The sequence below is a fragment of the Bactrocera neohumeralis genome, unplaced genomic scaffold (assembly GCF_024586455.1).
Source record: "Bactrocera neohumeralis isolate Rockhampton unplaced genomic scaffold, APGP_CSIRO_Bneo_wtdbg2-racon-allhic-juicebox.fasta_v2 cluster09, whole genome shotgun sequence".
NCBI lineage: Eukaryota > Metazoa > Arthropoda > Insecta > Diptera > Tephritidae > Bactrocera > Bactrocera neohumeralis.
In genome coordinates this window covers 21,776,028-21,794,377 of record NW_026089622.1, presented here as the reverse complement: position 1 = coordinate 21,794,377, position 18,350 = coordinate 21,776,028, and the positions used below count along the sequence as shown (strand labels likewise).

Below are 18,350 nucleotides of genomic sequence, written 5' to 3'. Positions count from 1 at the left end.
TGAGCACTTAAAAGAGCAAATTAGTGAGATCTAAATATTTGTATGTTCTGCAATTATTTAAAAATTTGTTTAATCCTCGTTTGCTTTTTAGGACTACAAAGATACCATTTGACGTTCAGTCAATACAATAAGTTTCATGTTTAATTTTTGGATTTATGTTTTCAATTTCGTATATTATTTGAAATATACATATGTAAATACATATACGTATGTGTACATTAGTGAATATATGAATCTCCACACATTTTCATACGACATGAATTGCAAATGTATTTACCTACCACGGATAAAGAGATGCCCAACTTATTCCAGTGTGAGAGCGTCTCAAAATAACCGATCTGGCAAAATAATGATTTTTGGGAATTTAAAGTAAAACTCCCCACATTTATTACGATTGCAAATTATTATATATTGGGCAAAACTATGTACTTAAATCCTTTTTTATGATTTTTTGGTATATTAAAATATATGAATTTTGATCTTTGAATACTTAATAAGGTGAATTAAGATTGTTAGTTCTCAATTAATAAATGTTTTTAAATATTGGTAAATGAAAATTAATTCTACTATGCAAAACATTGCAAAACGTTTCATGAAATACATTTAAATTTCGCATTTTTTTTTTTTTTGAATTTCATTTTTTTACATTTTTTATTAGTAATCTTGAACGGCACAACAAATTCCTCCGTTCACATACATATCAGGAATAATGGGATGCCCAACTTATTCCAGTGTGAGAGCGCCTCAAAATAAGCGTTTTTTATAACATTTTCCATTATGGCCAGATCGAACAAAATAACAATTTTTGGGCATTTATTAACCCAATACCCAACATTTAGTACGAATATAAATTACTAAACAGTGGGTATTTATTATATGGAGAAACTATTTAAATCTTTTTAAAGAATATTATAACAACTGACTTTTGTCCTTTCAATACCCAATAATAGGATTTAAGGTTGTTAGCTCTCAATCATTAAATGTTTTTAATCATTTTCAATTGAAAATAATACTATGATGTTTCAAATTACAAAACATTTCATCAAATACCTTTAAGTTTCACAAATTTATTTAATTTTAATTGTTTTGCATTTTTGATAAGAGGTCTTGAACGATGCAACATCTCACTCCGTTCATATATTTTTTTGGTAAGATTTCAATCTGGCCATCGGTCGTTTCCAATTGCTAAACGTCAAAACCTCCCCAATCCAGTCAACTGTCAAAGTTCGGTTGGTAAGCGGTTCTCACGTTTCCAGTGACAGGAGAACTGGGCATCTCTTTATCTCTGGGCCGATGTTTTGGGAGCGCACCGGGTACAAAGAATTCAATATCTTCGGAATGTTTTCCGCGTTGTGTCACATAGTTTGCAATTTATTTTATCGTGAAGAAGGCATACAAATTTTAACAAAAATGTGTTTAAAATAAACAAATTCACTTTGATAAAAATTTATAATATTGCACGAACATTTTTCTTTGAGTACACAAAATTGCATCGATTTGTTTCCAGTAGTTTATGAGAAAACAATTTTACAATTTTATCGTGCTCTAAAATTCAATCTTCAATAACATTAACAAAAAACTCAATTTCGACGAAATATTAAAACACGAGGTAAGCGCCTGATCGCTCACCTAATGATGTTGCACAATTTTGCTATTGTTTCATATGTGATTTAATTTCATAGGTATAGGGACATAAAAATAAAATCTGTGTAATCTAATTTGGAAAAACAAAAAATTTAAAATACAAATATAATACAAATGTAATGGAATTAAACACAATATAATTCTATACAATGAAATCCTAGTATAATTGGAGTTATCTATTTTCTACAAGATTATCCACTATTTAATATTTTCTCTTAATATAAATAAAAAATTAGAAAAGATTTAATTAGCACAAATTTATTTCTACTATTTCAGATATCAAGCGATGGGAACCAAACTACGAGTACATTATCAATTATTTTCGAGAAATCTGATTCTGGCAAATTCCTGTCCTGTAAAGCATATAACCTTGCTAAACCAGTAATGCCATTAGAAGACGGATGGATTCTAGATATACAGTGTAAGTTTTAGGAATTAAATATTTTTCAAAAAGCTTGAAACTATTAAAGATGTTAGAAAATCATTCAAAATAATAATAATGTTTTGAGAAACTTTTACTATATTATATAGACATTTTAAAGAAGTAAGGAAAGGCAAAACGCTAAGTTCGACTAACTCTTGCAACTTGCAAAAATCAAAGCTTGGGAAAATCCTTCAAGTGCTGGTAAAACTGTTTATTAAAGAAGTAAGAAAGGCTATAACCGAACATTTTACACTCTTGCAACTTGAAAGGAATAAAGCCGCTTTAATACTTTTAGGTATATAAGGCATGTTGGTTATTGGGGTCTAGGGCAAGTTTTAACCCAATTTTATTTATTCTAAGCACAAATACTCACCGTTATAAGAAATACGCTCTCTAAATTTTATTAAGATAACCCACATATTTGCCAATATATGGGTTTAAAGGCAAGGCGGAAGAAAAGAAGAATTAAGACGAAAACTGAATTATATTTCGAATATAAGTACTACTTCTGCTACTTAATATTTCAATTAAAAATACAAAGATTAATCTCTGATCTCAATGGAGTGTATAATATTTTTGGACAGGGCCTTTTTAGGAAACAAAGAAATTGGATGCTTTTCTCATGCAAAAGCATGCCACTTAAAGTTGTGCGTTTAAATGCAATTGACAAGTTACAGCAATGCCAGATAACGCAACAGTCAATGCGATGGTATGTATTTTTTCGAGAAGCTGCGATCACAACAGACAGTCCAATGATTTTCTACTCGACCACAACATATGCAGACAAAAAAAGAGAGGCCGAAATGCGTGAGTAGGAAGAGCTTGAGAAGCATGTCGGGTAATACTCGAAAATTCCACGAAAATATGCGGCGACTAACAGAAGGTTTGAAGACTGGAGCATAATTTTGTAGAATTCCCAGAGGTGATCTAGTGATTAATGCCCAGAGCATACTTAAATTATGGAAGGAACACTTCTTCACCGATAAAATATATCGTTTAGGAAGAATTTGGCAACTATCATCGTGACACAAGAATTTTATATGTTTAATAAATATACCATATATATGATTGAAATAACGAGAGAAATATAAATCTAAGCTCGTCCGTCTTTCCAACTGGGCAAGCGAATCTTAGTAAAAACTTAGGTATCATTATGAGACGTGTTGCACATATTACGCGTTCTTCTTCTTCTTTACTGGCGTAGAAACCGCTTAGGTGGTTATTCGCGAAAAGGACCATAAATCTTTCGCACAACTTTCCTCTCGAAAACTCGAAACGTCGACTCATCAGATGTTGTTATCGTCCATGCATCTGCATCGTATAGCAGGACGGGAATAATGAATGACTTTTAGAATATTGTTGTTGTTCGTCGAGAGAGGACTTTACTTCTCAATAGCCTGCTTAGTCGGAAGTAGCACCTGCGTTGGATTTCTAGGCGGAAATTGTTTTTGGTGTTGCTGGTGGTTCCCAGGTACACGAAACTATCTACAACTTTAAAGTTATGAGTGTCAGCAGTGACGCGGGTGCATAGTGGCGAGTGCGACGACTGTTTGCTTGATGACAGGAGATATTTCGTCTTGACCTCGTTCACTGCCACACCCATTCGTTTAGGTGCAAATTTAGAAGATTTTTCGGTGCAGCTCGAATTTTTTTCTCCAGAAGTAAGTTGAAGAAGTCACATGAAAGAGAGTCGGCTTGTCTGAAACCTCGTTTGGTATCGAACGGTCCGGAGAGGTTCTTCCTGATCCTGATGGAGCTTTTGGTGTTGCTCAATGTCGGCTTACATAGTCGTATTAGTTTTGTGGGGATACTAAATTCAGACATCGCGGCATAGAGGCAGCTTCTTTTCGTGCTGTCAAGGGCAGCTTTGAAATCGACGAAGAGATGGTGAGTGTCGATTCTCCTTTCACGGGTCTTTTCCAAGATTTGACGCATGGTGAATATCTGGTCAGTTGTTGATTTGCCAAGTCTAAAGCCACACTGGTAAGGTCCAATCAGTTTGTTGACGGTAAGATTTAATCTTTCCCACAATACGCTCGATAGAACCTTATATGCGATGTTGAGGAGGCTTTTCTCACGGTGTATTGGACAAAACACACTTAAATTCCAATCGTTGGGAATGCTTTCATCCGCCCATATTTTACAAAGAAACTGATGCATCAGTTCTTCGCCGCCACGCAATGCCCAAAATTAGTATAAAACAAGAAGGGATTAAAGCTAGTGCAACTATCATAAAAACACGTTATCTTAATTTTATTATGATGACTCATTTATTGACCGATATATGAAGTATAAAGTCACCCGGAAGTTCGAAAATCGGAGACTGTGGAAGTATCTATCTATTATCAAGAAAGAATTTTCTTCGAATTTCAATTATACATATACATATCTCACACATTGTTCGCAATTTTCGCTCATTTTTTGGTTGTAATATATCGGGCAAATATGTGGGCGGGGCCATGCCTATCGTCCACTTTTGATCCCGTCTCCTATAATACGCTCTTATACTACATCGGGGATAAAATTTAATGTCCCTGACGTATAACGCACTGTTAGTAGTTTTTACCTGTACAGTTATATGAAAAATAGTCGGAATTGTCATCCGCTTACATACTCTTTCTCTAATGACGCTTTGGTTATTTTAGCTTGAATAATTTACGAGATACATATATATTAAACCTATTAGAGGGCGGAACTAGGCCCATTTTTTGACAGTTGTTGACCCACAAGTGTCCGTTGCTAATACAATCTGCTGTATCAAATTACAGTTATATATTTTATTTTAATGGTAAGTTATGGCACCCTGAACAGGGTATATTAAGTTTGCCACGAAGTTTGTAACACCCAGAAGGAAGTATTGGAGATCTTATAAAGTATACACATAAAAGTTTATAAATGATCAGCACGTTGAGCTGAGTCGATTTAGCCATGTCCGTTTGTATATATACGAACCAGTACTTCAGTTTTTAAAATATCGTTTTGAAATTTTGAAAACGTCATTTTCTCTTCAAGGAGCTGCTCATTTGTCCGAACTGCCGATATCGGACCCCTATAACATGTAGTTGCCATACAAACTGAAAAATCGGAGTCAAGTTCTTGTATGGAAAATTTTCACATTTGAAAATATATCTTCACAAAAGTTGGCACAGGTTATTTTCGAAGATAATATTGTAATCTCCAAAGAAATTGTTCAGACCGGTTTATTATAGCATACAAACTGAATGATCCGAAACAAACGCTTGCATGGGAATTCCTCATTTGGCGATATATCTTCACAAAATTTGGTATGAGTTATAGTTCATAGAAATAAGGTAATATCGGAAGAAATTCACTATAGCATATAGCTGCTATACAGACGGAACGATCGAAAACTAGTGCTGGTATGGAAAGCTGTTTCACTAGAAAACTTTTTCATTTGACCAGTTATATTCATGAAATTTTTCATAAAAACTGAATGATCGGAATCAAACGCTTGGATGGGAAACTTCCTTATTTGACGATATATCTTCACGAAATTTGGTATGAGTTATTGTTCATAGAAATATAGTAATATCGGAGGAAATTGTTCAGATCGGCTCACTATATCATATAGCTGCATATACAGACCGAACGATCGGAATCAAGGGCTTGTATGGAAACGTTCGCATTTGACGTGGTATCTTCACGAAATTTGACATGGATTACTGCTTCTTCTTCTTAATTGGCGTAGACACCACTTACGCGATTATAGCCGAATTAACATCAGCGCGCCGGTCGTTTCTACTCTTCGCTACGTGGCGCCAATTGGATATTCCAAGCGAAGCCAGGTCCTTCTCCACTTGGTCCTCCCAACGGAGTGGAGGTCTTCCTCTTCCTCTGTTTCCCCCGGCGGATACTGCTATCAATATCATCGGCATACGCCAGCAGCTGTACACTCTTATAGAAGATGGTACCTTCTCTATTTAGTTCTGCGGCTCGAACTATTTTCTCCAAAAGCAGGTTGAAAAAGTCGCACGATAGGGAATCGCCTTGTCTGAAACCTCGTTTGGTATCGAACGGCTCGCAGAAGTCCTTCCCGATCCTGACGGAGCTTTTCGTGTTACTCAACGTCAGTTTACACAGCCGTATTAGTTTCGCGGGGATACCAAATTCAGACATCGCGGCATAAAGGCAGCTCCTTTTCGTGCTGTCGAAAGCAGCTTTGAAATCGACGAAGAGGTGGTGTGTGTCGATTCTCCTTTCACGGATCTTTTCCAAGATTTGGCTCATGGTGAATATCTGGTCGGTTTTTGATTTGCCAGGTCTAAAGCCACACTGATAAGGTCCAATCAGTTTGTTGACGGTGGGCTTTAACCTTTCACACAATACGCTCGAAGAACCTTATATGCGATGTTGAGGAGGCTAATCCCACGGTAGCTGGCGCAGATTGTAGGGTCTCCTTTTTTATGGATTGGGCATAGCACACTTAAATTCCAATCGTTGGGCATGCTTTCGTCCGACCATATTTTACAAAGAAGCTGATGCATGCAACTTATCAGGTCGGTCAGCTTATCAAGCTCTTCTTACTCACGCATTTCGGCCTCTTTCTTCTTCTGTCTACAAATGCGTCTCGCTTCCCTCTTCAACTCTCGGTATCTATCCCATCCCGCACGTGTAGTGGTCGACCGTAACGTTGCGAGGTAGGCAGCCTGTTTTCTCTCCGCTGCGACACGGCACTCCTCGTCGTACCAGCTGTTCTTTTGCACTTTCCGAAAGCCAATGGTTTCGGTTGCAGCTGTACGTAAGCAGTTTGAAATGCCGTCCCACAGTTCCCTTATACCGAGTTGTTGACGAGTGCTCTCAGAAAGCAGGAGTGCAAGCCGAGTAGAAAATCGTTCGGCTGTCTGTTGTGATTGCAGCTTCTCGACGTCGAACCTTCCTTGTGTTTGTTGACGTGCGTTTTTTGCTGCACAGAGGCGGGTGCGAATCTTAGCAGCAACAAGATAGTGGTCCGAGTCGATGTTAGGACCTCGGAGCGCAAGCACATCTAAAACACTGGAAACGTGTCTTCCGTCTATCACAACATGATCGATCTGGTTGGTAGTTTTTCGATCCGGAGACAGCCAGGTAGCTTGATGAATCTTCTTATGCTGTTATCTAGTACTACAGATAACCATATTTCGGGCCCCGGCGAAGTCAATCAGCCTCTACCCATTTGGGGATGTTTTGTCGGGTAGGCTGAATTTACCGACCGTAGTGCCAAAGATACCTTCTTTGCCCACCCTGGCGTTAAAGTCGCCAAGCACGATTTTGACATCGTGGCGGGGACAGCCTTCATAAGTGCGCTCCAAGCACTCATAAAAGGCATCTTTGGTCACATCGTCCTTCTCTTCCGTCGGGGCGTGGGCGCAAATTAGCGATATGTTGAAAAACCTCGCTTTGATGCGGATTGTGGCTAGACGTTAATTCACCGCCGTGAATGATAGTACTCGGCGACGGAGTCTCTCTCCCACCACGAATCCTACACCAAACTTGCGCTCCTTTATATGGCCACTGTAGTAAATGTCACAAGGACCTACTCGTCTCTGTCCTTGTCCCGTCCATCGCATCTCTTGAACGGCGGTGATGTCAGCCTTTGTTTTCACGAGGACATCAACCAGCTGGGCAGCGGCACCTTCCCAATTAAGGGACAGGACATTCCAGGTGCATGCCCTCAATTCGTAGTCCTTATTTCGTTTGTCATGGTCGTCATCAAAAGGGGGGTCCCTCATCCGAGGCTGGTTATATCTATTCACTGGGGGTGTTTTTTTACGTGGCAGGTCCCAAACCCAGCGCACAACCCTATGCAGGGGATGTTTCGCCTTCTCACTTTAGCTCGCCTTCAAACGGATGTTCTTAGGCTATCCAGAGGATACTTGGTCAAAGACCGGAAGTAATGAGCTGCTGGAGCCATGTGTAAAAGAATCGTTTCTGGCCACTCCCAAGTGAATGGCGATCAGAGAACTTTCCTCATTTGCGTGAACTTCTACACATGACTCCATTCTCTGCTTAAGGTAATAACATAATCTCCGAAAAAATTGGTCAGATGGGATTACTATGGCGTAAAGCTTCCAAACAAACTGAACACATAGTTATGCACCTGTGAAGGGTATATTAGCATCGGTGCAGCCGAAGTTTACGTTTTTTCTTGTTTTAGTCTTAAAACATTCGTGGAGATCCAGAGAAGATTCATGCAGTGAGAAAATGAGAAAAATATGTGTGCAAACCGCGATTTTACTTTGTTCATTTGTCTCGCTAAAACTTGAAAACGGCAGAACCGATATACAAAATCAATTTGCTTTATTCAAAATAGTATCCTTCTGCTTCAATACAGCTTTTTGCACGGTCCAAAATCATGTCGAACGAGTGTTTTAGCTCATTGGTCGGTATGGCGGCCAGTATGCCGGTGGAAGCCTTTTGAATGGTCTCTACGTCTGCATAATGCTTTCTTTTCATGGGCAAATGTATTTTTCGAAAAGGAAGAAGTCGCACGGTGCCATATCAGGTGAATACGGGGAGTGTTTAATGGTTAAAATGTGATTTTTGGTCCGATAAACCTCTTTAAGGATGTCCCTCGAATGTTGGATTCTGAGAAATTTTGGTCGTCAGTTAATTTGTGCGGAACAAACCGAACCAAATGTTCGGTAAAAATGCGATAAATCGATGGTTTGGAGATGTTCAATTCCATTTCCATGAATTTCAATGATGATTTCGGCTGATTTTTAAAGAATTCACGCACAGTTTCGATGCAATTTCCGGATCACGGATTTTGATTAGCCCATATGTTGATCGTCATTTATGTCCTCACGACCACTTTGCAAACGTTGAAAACCCACTCGTGCACTGTGCTACGGGATAGGCATTCAGCGCCATAAACTTGTTTCATCAATTGAAACGTTTCGGTAAAAGTTTTACCAATTTTAAAACAAAACTTAATGTTGGCTCTTTGTTCGAAGCTCATTTTCGCACCGATAATACAAACATACTGACATTTAAAACGCAATAATTTCACTTCCAATGGATAAAATCTCATGAAATTCTCACTGGACAATCGATAAAGATAGCAGATTAGACCGCACCAGTCAGCATATAGATGGCGCCACCAGGGGGCGCTAGATTCAAAAAGTCCTGTTTACTTTGGAACACACCTCGTACATATATATGTATGTAGTTGGTGGTGCGATGCGATGAAAAAAATTATGTCACTTCTTGATTTATTTGAATGAGAAAACATAATTGTCAATAGAGTCAAAAGAAAATCCCAAAAAGTGTAATAATGGGTATGGCTTTATAGAATTTTTATAGATGATATATGTATATTAAAATCTATGAAAATTGCATACAGTCTTTCTTAAAAAGCCGAATATCTTAAGAAGTATTAATGATAGCGATTTTGCCCTCAGACCTTTTTTGTAGCAAATAAAATTTCCTACAAGTTTGTCATTTACATTTTTTCTATATCTCTTCTCATTTACGAGATATATAAAAAAAAACGAAATTCTTGGAAAAATCGGGCTTAGAGCCCGGAACTACCTCGTCGGTGTGAGTTACGACTTTGTTGCATGGGGCACTTTTGTAGAGTGAACAGTTCTGAGAAATATGCGTCTAGAGCAGTGGTGCGCACGCCTCAATACTACTACATTTTACGTTTGCGCTGCACAAACCTTGCTATAGATTTTCGTACGTATCTGGCGTACGTGTTCAGCCGCTTTCGTGTGATATTTTTCGTAGTAGCAGAATTATCAGTCAAACACGCGTGTTTGGATTTTTATTGCGTTGAGCGCCACTGGTCTAGAGTCAAAGCGATGCCATAAAATACCTCTGATCTGTAGGAATTTAAAGATAAAAACTCAAGATTGTATGTAGTGTATTTTCTATGGAAAATTTTTACAGGCCTTGGTCCAGTTCTTAATATTAATATTAAAGGCTTAAATTTTCACGGAAGTTTTTTTAGGGTACTTCCATAGAAATTTCGTGACGGGACTGAAAAAAATTAATACTTTAAAAAAAAACACCCTAATGTACATATATAAATATTCTCACAATTCGACTTTCGAAATACACTACTTACTTACATTATTCGTTTATTTATTTATCATTTTTGTTAAAAGAAATCAAATTGAAATTTGTATTCATTTTTTTTTATAATAAAACAAAAAAACCAAACTTATTGAATTCAATAAATATTAATTAAATAAAAGTATTACACATAACTTAGTATTATTTTAATTAAGCTTTAAAAATTGTTTTTGATTATTATTATAAGATTTTATTAATAGCGTTATGGAATTAGTTAGGCCTTGAATGGCCTGCATCATTTCACGATTCTCCCGTCGCCTCTCCTCTTCAGCAGCATTCCTTTTTGGTATATCAGCTATCAAAGTGCTGATGAGTTTGTTGCGTGCACTTCGTGATACATAGCACCGAAGTTGAAGCATCCTTAAAAGAAAAAACGTAAACAGCAATTGCAAAAAATTGTATATGTGTATTTTTTAATCTATATATATGAAAGAAAGTGACGTTAGTTACTACGCTTATAACTGGAGAACGCCTGGACCGATTTCGGTGATTACCACCAATTCGGACAGGTCTCCGCCCAAACAAGGAGAATACTTAAGAAAATTCTGGAAAATTTTCCGAAAAAAAAAATTATGAAGAAAATAAATTTTTAAATACGATTTTAAAAAGGATATAAAAACGAACATGATTTTAAATGCTGGCGCATAACTCAAAAACGCCTGAACCAATTTTGCCAATTCTTTTTTAAAATGTTCGTTGAGGCTCAAGGATAGTTTTTATGGCGAAAAAAATTCGAATAATTGCCGGAAAACCCATAAAAAGAGCCCTTTTCTTTTTCCCATACAAACGAATGAATGCTGTTAGTAACGCTAATGCTCGAGAACAGCTGAACCAATCTTGATGATATTTTCAGAGGTTATTCGCTGTGGATCGAGGAAAGTTTAGAAATAAAAAAAACCGTATGCTTTTCGTGAGGAAAAGTTGGAAAGTTGGACAATTCCAAAAAAAAAACTTTTTTCATACAAAATTTTTTTTTCAACTTTTTTTCTTTTGTTTTTCAATTGTCAAATTTGTCGTTTGCTTTCTTTATTCCCGTTATTCAAAAAAAAATTAGTGAAATTTATTCCGTTAAAACGTATGTGTGTTTCACACAAAGTGCTCAACTACAGATTGAAATTTGTTACGATGCCACGAAGAGGTCGCGTTCGTTTTGGCATCAACATAAGTATGTATATTGACAGCCCATGGCACATGACCGAGTATTCCCAGGATGCGATGACATACGAATGAAATTATGGATCGCGGGCAATCAGCATGCGATCGTCACGATGTCAGAGGACAACTTTTCAAACAACAGTTCCGATGTTTTGTAAACTTTATCTTAAAGCAACGTATATGTGGTGCTGTTAGATGCTGGATGTACTCTGTTGAGTGGCAAAAGAGAGGTTTGCCGCACGCACATATTCTTCTTTGGATGGTGGATGGTGGTTACACCAAATCAAATTGATGAAATCATTTCTGCGGAAATTCCTGATCCGGAGATAGAAGCAGAATTATACGAAACCATTATGGTTCAGGTACCTTACGGACATCATAGTACCACTTCGGTTTGTATGTCTGACAATAAATGTACGAAACACTATCCAGGTGCTTTTCTTTCGGAAACACAAACTAGAAATGATGGATATCCAATGTATCAGCGTCGCTCACCAGATGACAATGGCAGAACATTTAGTATTCAATTTAGAGGCGTGAATATCGAAGTTAACAACACATCGAAGTCGACAACATATGGATCGTACCATATTCGCCACTGTTGTCTAATTCACATTCAAAAGTCATGTCAATGTTGCGTATTGCAGTTTGGTGTAATCGATAAAATACGTGTGTAAATACGTCACCAAAGGAAGCAACATGGCGGTTATTGGTCTTGAACGATACGGTCGATACGTGATCTGCAATAAAGCGCTTTGTAGGATATTTACGTTTGCAATTCATGAACGTTTTCCGACTGTTGTGCGTCTCGCAGTTAATTTGGAGAGTGTATTTCAACCCAGAGAATACAGTACAGACAGAGAAAACACCCCCAGCAACAAAATTAACATTTACGAGTTTTTTCTCAACTTTCGTCAGTGAACCGTTTGCGAGAACTTGCTCTATTCGGAAATATCTTGATATTATACATACAATTACAATTACAATTGCTGGAACATGATAATCACTGGAATGAAGTTCGCACACTTTTCGCGATGATCAGCCATCAAATTAGCGTCAATTATGGAGTACGAACAAAAATGACATTGCCGAAGACATTTTACATCGTATTCGCTAAGAATTAGAAATGGGTAAATTCCCTTTACCAATTCACCAAAGATGAACTCATCACGAATATTCGGACATTGGACAAATTATCGTAACTACAATTCCTTAAGTGCAAGCGCAATGTTAGCTGCCAAAAATACCGATGTTGTTGACTTAAACTGGAAGATTCAAAGTCAAATTCCGGGAGACTTGCGCTCATACAAATTGATCGATCGTGGAATTTCTAAATTCTTTGAATAGGCTTGGTATGCCACCGCATCATTTGCGTCTCAAAGTTGGATCTGTCGTTATTATGTTCCACAATCTTCAGGCGCCGAAACTGTGTAATGGAACCTGACTGATTGTGACGCAGCTATCGAATACAAAGGGGCAGAATGCTTGATTCTACGAATTCCTCTGAGATCTAACGATTTGCCATTTCAGTTCAAACGTATTCCAGTGAAAATTGCATTTGAGACACAAGGATAGTCGCATAGTGTATGGTATACATTTGGAAATGCTATGTTTTTCACTCGGCCAGGTATACGTGGCCTGCTCACGAGTTGAAAAACCATCTTTTCTATACACCGGAACAGAAACCAAAAAATGTTGTTTATCAAGCTGCGATACATTGAAAAAAAGTGAAATGATAAATTCAACTTTTTCATTTCTAAACACATAATTTCACGCAGCACAACGACTGTGGGGTCAGCTAGTTATATCATAATGAAAACTTACCTGGTTTTCCAAGCTAAGGAATGGATATGTAGATGGTGTCGATGGACTTGCCAGATGGTGTTCGGGGTTTGGGGTTGCTTCTACGGGACTGCATAATTGGAGAGGACTACCCGTGGGTGATGAAATTGCGCATTCAACCGTCAAAGGCTCTATTGACGTTAAACCAAAGATTTGGACATCTTTTATCCCATCCACAACAGCCGAACCAAAGGTGGATAAAGCCTTTTCTTCAAACTCGGTCATCGGCTTGGAACTTGGACCTCACCTGTAAGCCTTTGTCTCATTTTTAATCGCCTTGCACGAGTGCGCAGCTGACTTTTCCAAACGCATAACATCTATAAATTAACACGATATAATAAATAAACGAATATATGTATCAACATAAACTAAAATATTACCTCTTTCCATTTTGCAGCACTTTGTATCTACAAGAATTCAGTTCATCTGCCAGCTGTTGCCACAATTCCTTCGTTTGTTGAGGCGTTTTTGGACAATTTTTCCCCGTACCCATTTCTGGATGCGCTTGGCAAAATGAAACAAAAGCCTCCAGCTGCTCGTGAGTAGCTCGATCGTGTTTTGGTTGACTATCAAAAAAAAGTTAAAATTTAAATTTTGTTAATAACTAATTAATATAATTCAACACTTACGTTGCAGAAGAGTCCATTTTAACGAATAAATATAATTTGAATAAAAATCAGCTGTTTCTATTTACATTATTTTGTTCATCACACGTGTGGGGAAAAGCTTTGCGAACTAAAGCCTTTACTTATATCAAGATTGCCACAGAATACCAAAATATTTCTTACTTGATAAATATTTTAATTAATTTTCAATATTTTATTAATTTGTCAAGTGCACAGAATAGTTATAATACTATATAACTCATATACTGACAGACAAAACGAAAATCATGGTATGTAGTATATGGGAGTTGGGGTAGAATCGATACGATTTTATATATTATTCCCAATACCACATAGTTTTAACATACCAGATAAAAACTAATCATATAGAGTAAAGTCAGCCGGAAGTTCAAAAATACTGATATTAATTATATAGAGGCTAGGTCAAGTTTTCGTTCAAATTTGTTTATTTTAGACACAAAAATACATTGTATTAGTCCAATACGATATCTCATTTTCATTGGGATAACTCACATATTGGCCTATATATACAGTACAAAGTTACCCGGAGGCTAAGAGAAATTTTACCCCGATTCAACCCATTTTTGACATACAGATATACTAGTGCCAGGGAAGGATTCTCCTTGAATTTTATTTATATATCCCACATATTCATTCAAATCAACAAAGGACCAGATATTCACCGTGAACTAAATCCTGGAAAATACCCGTGAAAGGAGAATCGACACACACCACCTCTTCGTCGATTTCAAAGCTGCTTTAGAAATCACGAGAAGGAGCTGCCTTTATGCCACGATGCCTGAATTTGGAATCCCCGCAAAACTAATACGGCTGTGTAAACTGACGTTGAGCAACACCAAAAGCTCCGTTCGATACCAAACGAGATTTCAGACAAAGCGACTCCCTATCGTACGACTTCTTCAACCTTCTGGTTGATATCGTTAGCCTCAACACCCGCGCCGTTAGCACAGAAAATGGGTCTGGCAGTGAACGAGGGCAAGACGAAATATCTCCTGTCATCAAACAAACAGTCGTCCCACTCGTGACTTGGCTCTTACGTCACTGTTGATAGTCACAACTTCGAAGTCGTAGATAATTTCGTCTATCTTGGAACCAGTATAAACATCACCAACAATGCCTGGAAATCCAGCGCAGGATAACTCTTGCCAACAGGTACTACTTCGGAGTGAGTAGGCAATTGAGAAGTAAAGTTCTCTCTCGACGAACAAAAACCAAACTCCATAAGTCATTCATTATTCTCGTCCTGCTATATGGTGAAGAGGCTTGGACGATGACAACAATTGATGAGTCGACGTTGCGAGATGTCGAGAGAAAAGTTCTACGAAAGATTTATGGTCCTTTACGCATTGGCCATGGCGAATATCGCATTCGATGGAACGATGAGCTGTATGAAATATACGACCGCATTGACATAATTCAGCGTATTAAGAGACAGCGACTACGCTAGTTGTCCGAATGAATGAAAACATTCCAGCTCTGAAAGTATTCGATGCAGTACCCGCTGGAGAAAGCAGAGGAAGAGGAAGACCTCCTCTTCTCCTCCTCCGTTACGCAGATCAAACAAAAAATATGCGTTTCGACGAAATTCTGTGCTCACAAAAGTATTTTGCCTTCGATTTCAAATCTGCTAGTTGGTGCGGATTACGTTTGGTTTTCTATTCTTTAATAATGTTATGGTTTCTAGTACATATTAGAATTGAATTTAGTTGTAGTTGCATTAATTTCTATTGTGATCGTGGGTTCGTGCACATTAGAAATGCCTAATTATAAAGAATTAACTCCTACTGAGAAAGAAATAATTTTGCACCTTCATAATGAAGGTAAATCCACAAATTATATTAGGGATATGTTTAGCCGATATCGCCTGAGTAGAGAAAGTGTGGTAAAAAGTTCAAAGAACGCGGTAACCTAGAAAAAGCAGGCCCAAAAATAAACGATGAACTTAGAGCAGGGTGTGTACAAAAATGTCAGATGAATCAGTGCGGAAAGTGCATAAAAATAACAATTGACTTTTAACTTTTGGAAAACTGTAATATTTAGTGGCGAAAGCAAATATAATATTTTTGGATCGCATGGTCGACGTAAAGTCTGGCGGAAACCAAATTTAGAATTGAGTATTAAAAACGTCAAAGCAACTGTTAAGCATGGCGGTGATTCCGTCATGTTGTGAGGCTGCATGTCAGCTCAGGGAGTTGGGAATTAGGGTGGGTCGATTCCGGACTTTTTCGATTCGGGATTTCTAATAGTGCGGAAAAGTTGCCTTAGTACTTCCTGATTCCAATGCAACTTTTTGTTTTGAGATCGGATTGCATCTTCAACCCCAACTCCGGCCTTGAAATTTCGGAAATTCGCCTAAAATCGTGAAATTGTTTACCTAGCGCCTGAAATACGCATCTCATGGCAAAATGTATAAAACAAAAGTTATTTGTCACATCATTTGCTACCGAAATGGTATATGTGATCATGGCCGTACTACGAACCGTTCCCGAGATACGAACGAAAATGCGGCGCGCCACAGCGCAAGTTGAAAATCGGCTTGCGGCCACACTTCTTGACGTTGGTTTCGGCGAGCGATATCACTCACATTCATTCACCTACGCCAAAGGACACGTTCGGATAGATCTCCACAAAGAAAGAAAAGAAATTATTACCTAGAAGTAGTCGAAATTATTAATGTAGACTTTTACATGGATGATCTTATGTCAAGTTAATCCAGGGTAATGTTAAATCACTTTTAAAAAATATAGATTCAACCCTAGAAAATGTTGTTCCAATAACATTGAACTTTTAAAAAATATTCCTCTTGAAGACAGAGAAAATCAACTTGAATTAAACAAGGAAACTAACAACGAAGTTAAAGTATTAGGTGTCACTTGGACTCCATTCGACGACCACTTTCATATAACTTGCAATTTGAAGTGCAACGACAAGATTACTAAAAGAATCACTATTTCAGACGTTTCGACTCATTGGGCTTTGTGAATACCGTCACAGTTATTTCAAAAATTTTATTACAAGAGATGTTGAAATCAAAAACTGATTGGGATGAAAAGCCGTAGTTTACGAAAAATCTGAAGCAGTCGAAACTTATGTAAATGTACTTGCAGCTAAATCGCGAGTCGCGTCAATAAACATAATAACAATACCGCGACTGGAACCGTGTGCGGCTGTCCTCTTAGTAGAATTGACACAAACAATTTTAGAAAGTCTTAAATGTTCTATTTACTTTAGTACAGATTGCACAATAGTACTGAACTGGTTACAGCTAGATCATGGACGTTTACAGATATTTGCGATGAATATGGTAAATTTCATACAGACCAACACCTCCATAAATAATTGGGGACATATCTGCTCAAAAGACAATCCGGCGGATATTATTTCTAGAGGAACAAATTAATGTTTAGAGGACCGGAAACTATTTTTATTAATAATTATAAAATCCAACAAAAGGTAAACAACGATAATTTAATTATTCCGGAGAAAAAGAAATCCAAGATTGTTATGGTTTCAACCGAAAAACAAGAAAAAACGTTAACTTCGGCTGCATTGAAGCTAATATACCCTTCACAGGTAAATTTCTTTTGGTAACTATGTGTTTAAGTAAATCTAAAGACGTAACCGGCCAGTAGTTTTCATCCAAAGGAAAACATTTTACTAGTTCTGATTAGGCAGGTTGTTTGCTAGAAACATAAAGGTTATTTAATAAAGAAAATGGATCTTTTCGACGTTTACAGTTATTTCAAATTTTAAGAAGATTTATTATTAGCATAAACTTAATGGAAAAAAATTATAATATTTATAAATTATTACATATATATATTTACAGTTTGCTTTATAAAAACATCGAGCAAATATAATATATATGTATTTATATTTCTATAAAATATATTTATACTATATAAATTACATTGCTCATATCTATGACTTACACCTAATATTATTATACTAAGTTATATTAATATTGAATCTAATATATATCTACATATATAACATATCTATTTTCTAAAATTTAAAAATATTCCGTCATGATCACTATGTGGTGTTTCTTATGTGATACATGAGGTCATTGCTGGATCCATGTTTGTCCATACCCAATCTATTGCTGTTTTGTTGTGGCGAAGTTGTCCAATGTACATAGATTGAAATCCCAACTGTTGTAATCGACCCTTTAAATCGTCAGTTGCTGTGAGGCGACATATGTTTAAGTCTCCAAGGACTACTGATGGTCCATTAAACTGCTCATTTATCTGACGGATATTATTTACCACTTGCTCTCTAAATTGTGGTAGTCTATACGTGGGGCTCCTGTACAAATTATTTTTAGGCACTAGTGCGCTTTATTCAGGCTCGATCAGAACTAAACTCTAAAACATTCTTACTCTTAAGTCTAAGCCTAAGCCGTCCTCACTGCCGCTGCCGTTGTCACTGTCGTTGCTATGTTTTGTCAGATGCAGAGTCAGCGAATCCCACGATTACGCAGACTTGGGTGTAGTGTAAGTCGTCGTTGTTTGCGCTATATTTGTGCTGCGCCAGCGGATCCCACGGCTACGGTAGCTTGT

General features: G+C 37.3%; 1 protein-coding gene across 1 annotated transcript in view; it reads left to right on the top strand.

The window, feature by feature from the left end:
- LOC126764666 (cell adhesion molecule 2-like) overlaps positions 1–18,350 on the top strand; it is a 61,549-nt gene that overhangs the window by 22,157 nt on the left and 21,042 nt on the right. The window contains exon 3 of the mRNA XM_050482323.1: positions 1,921–2,065. Coding sequence (XP_050338280.1) covers positions 1,921–2,065 — 145 coding nt within the window. The remainder of the gene's footprint in view (positions 1–1,920; positions 2,066–18,350) is intronic.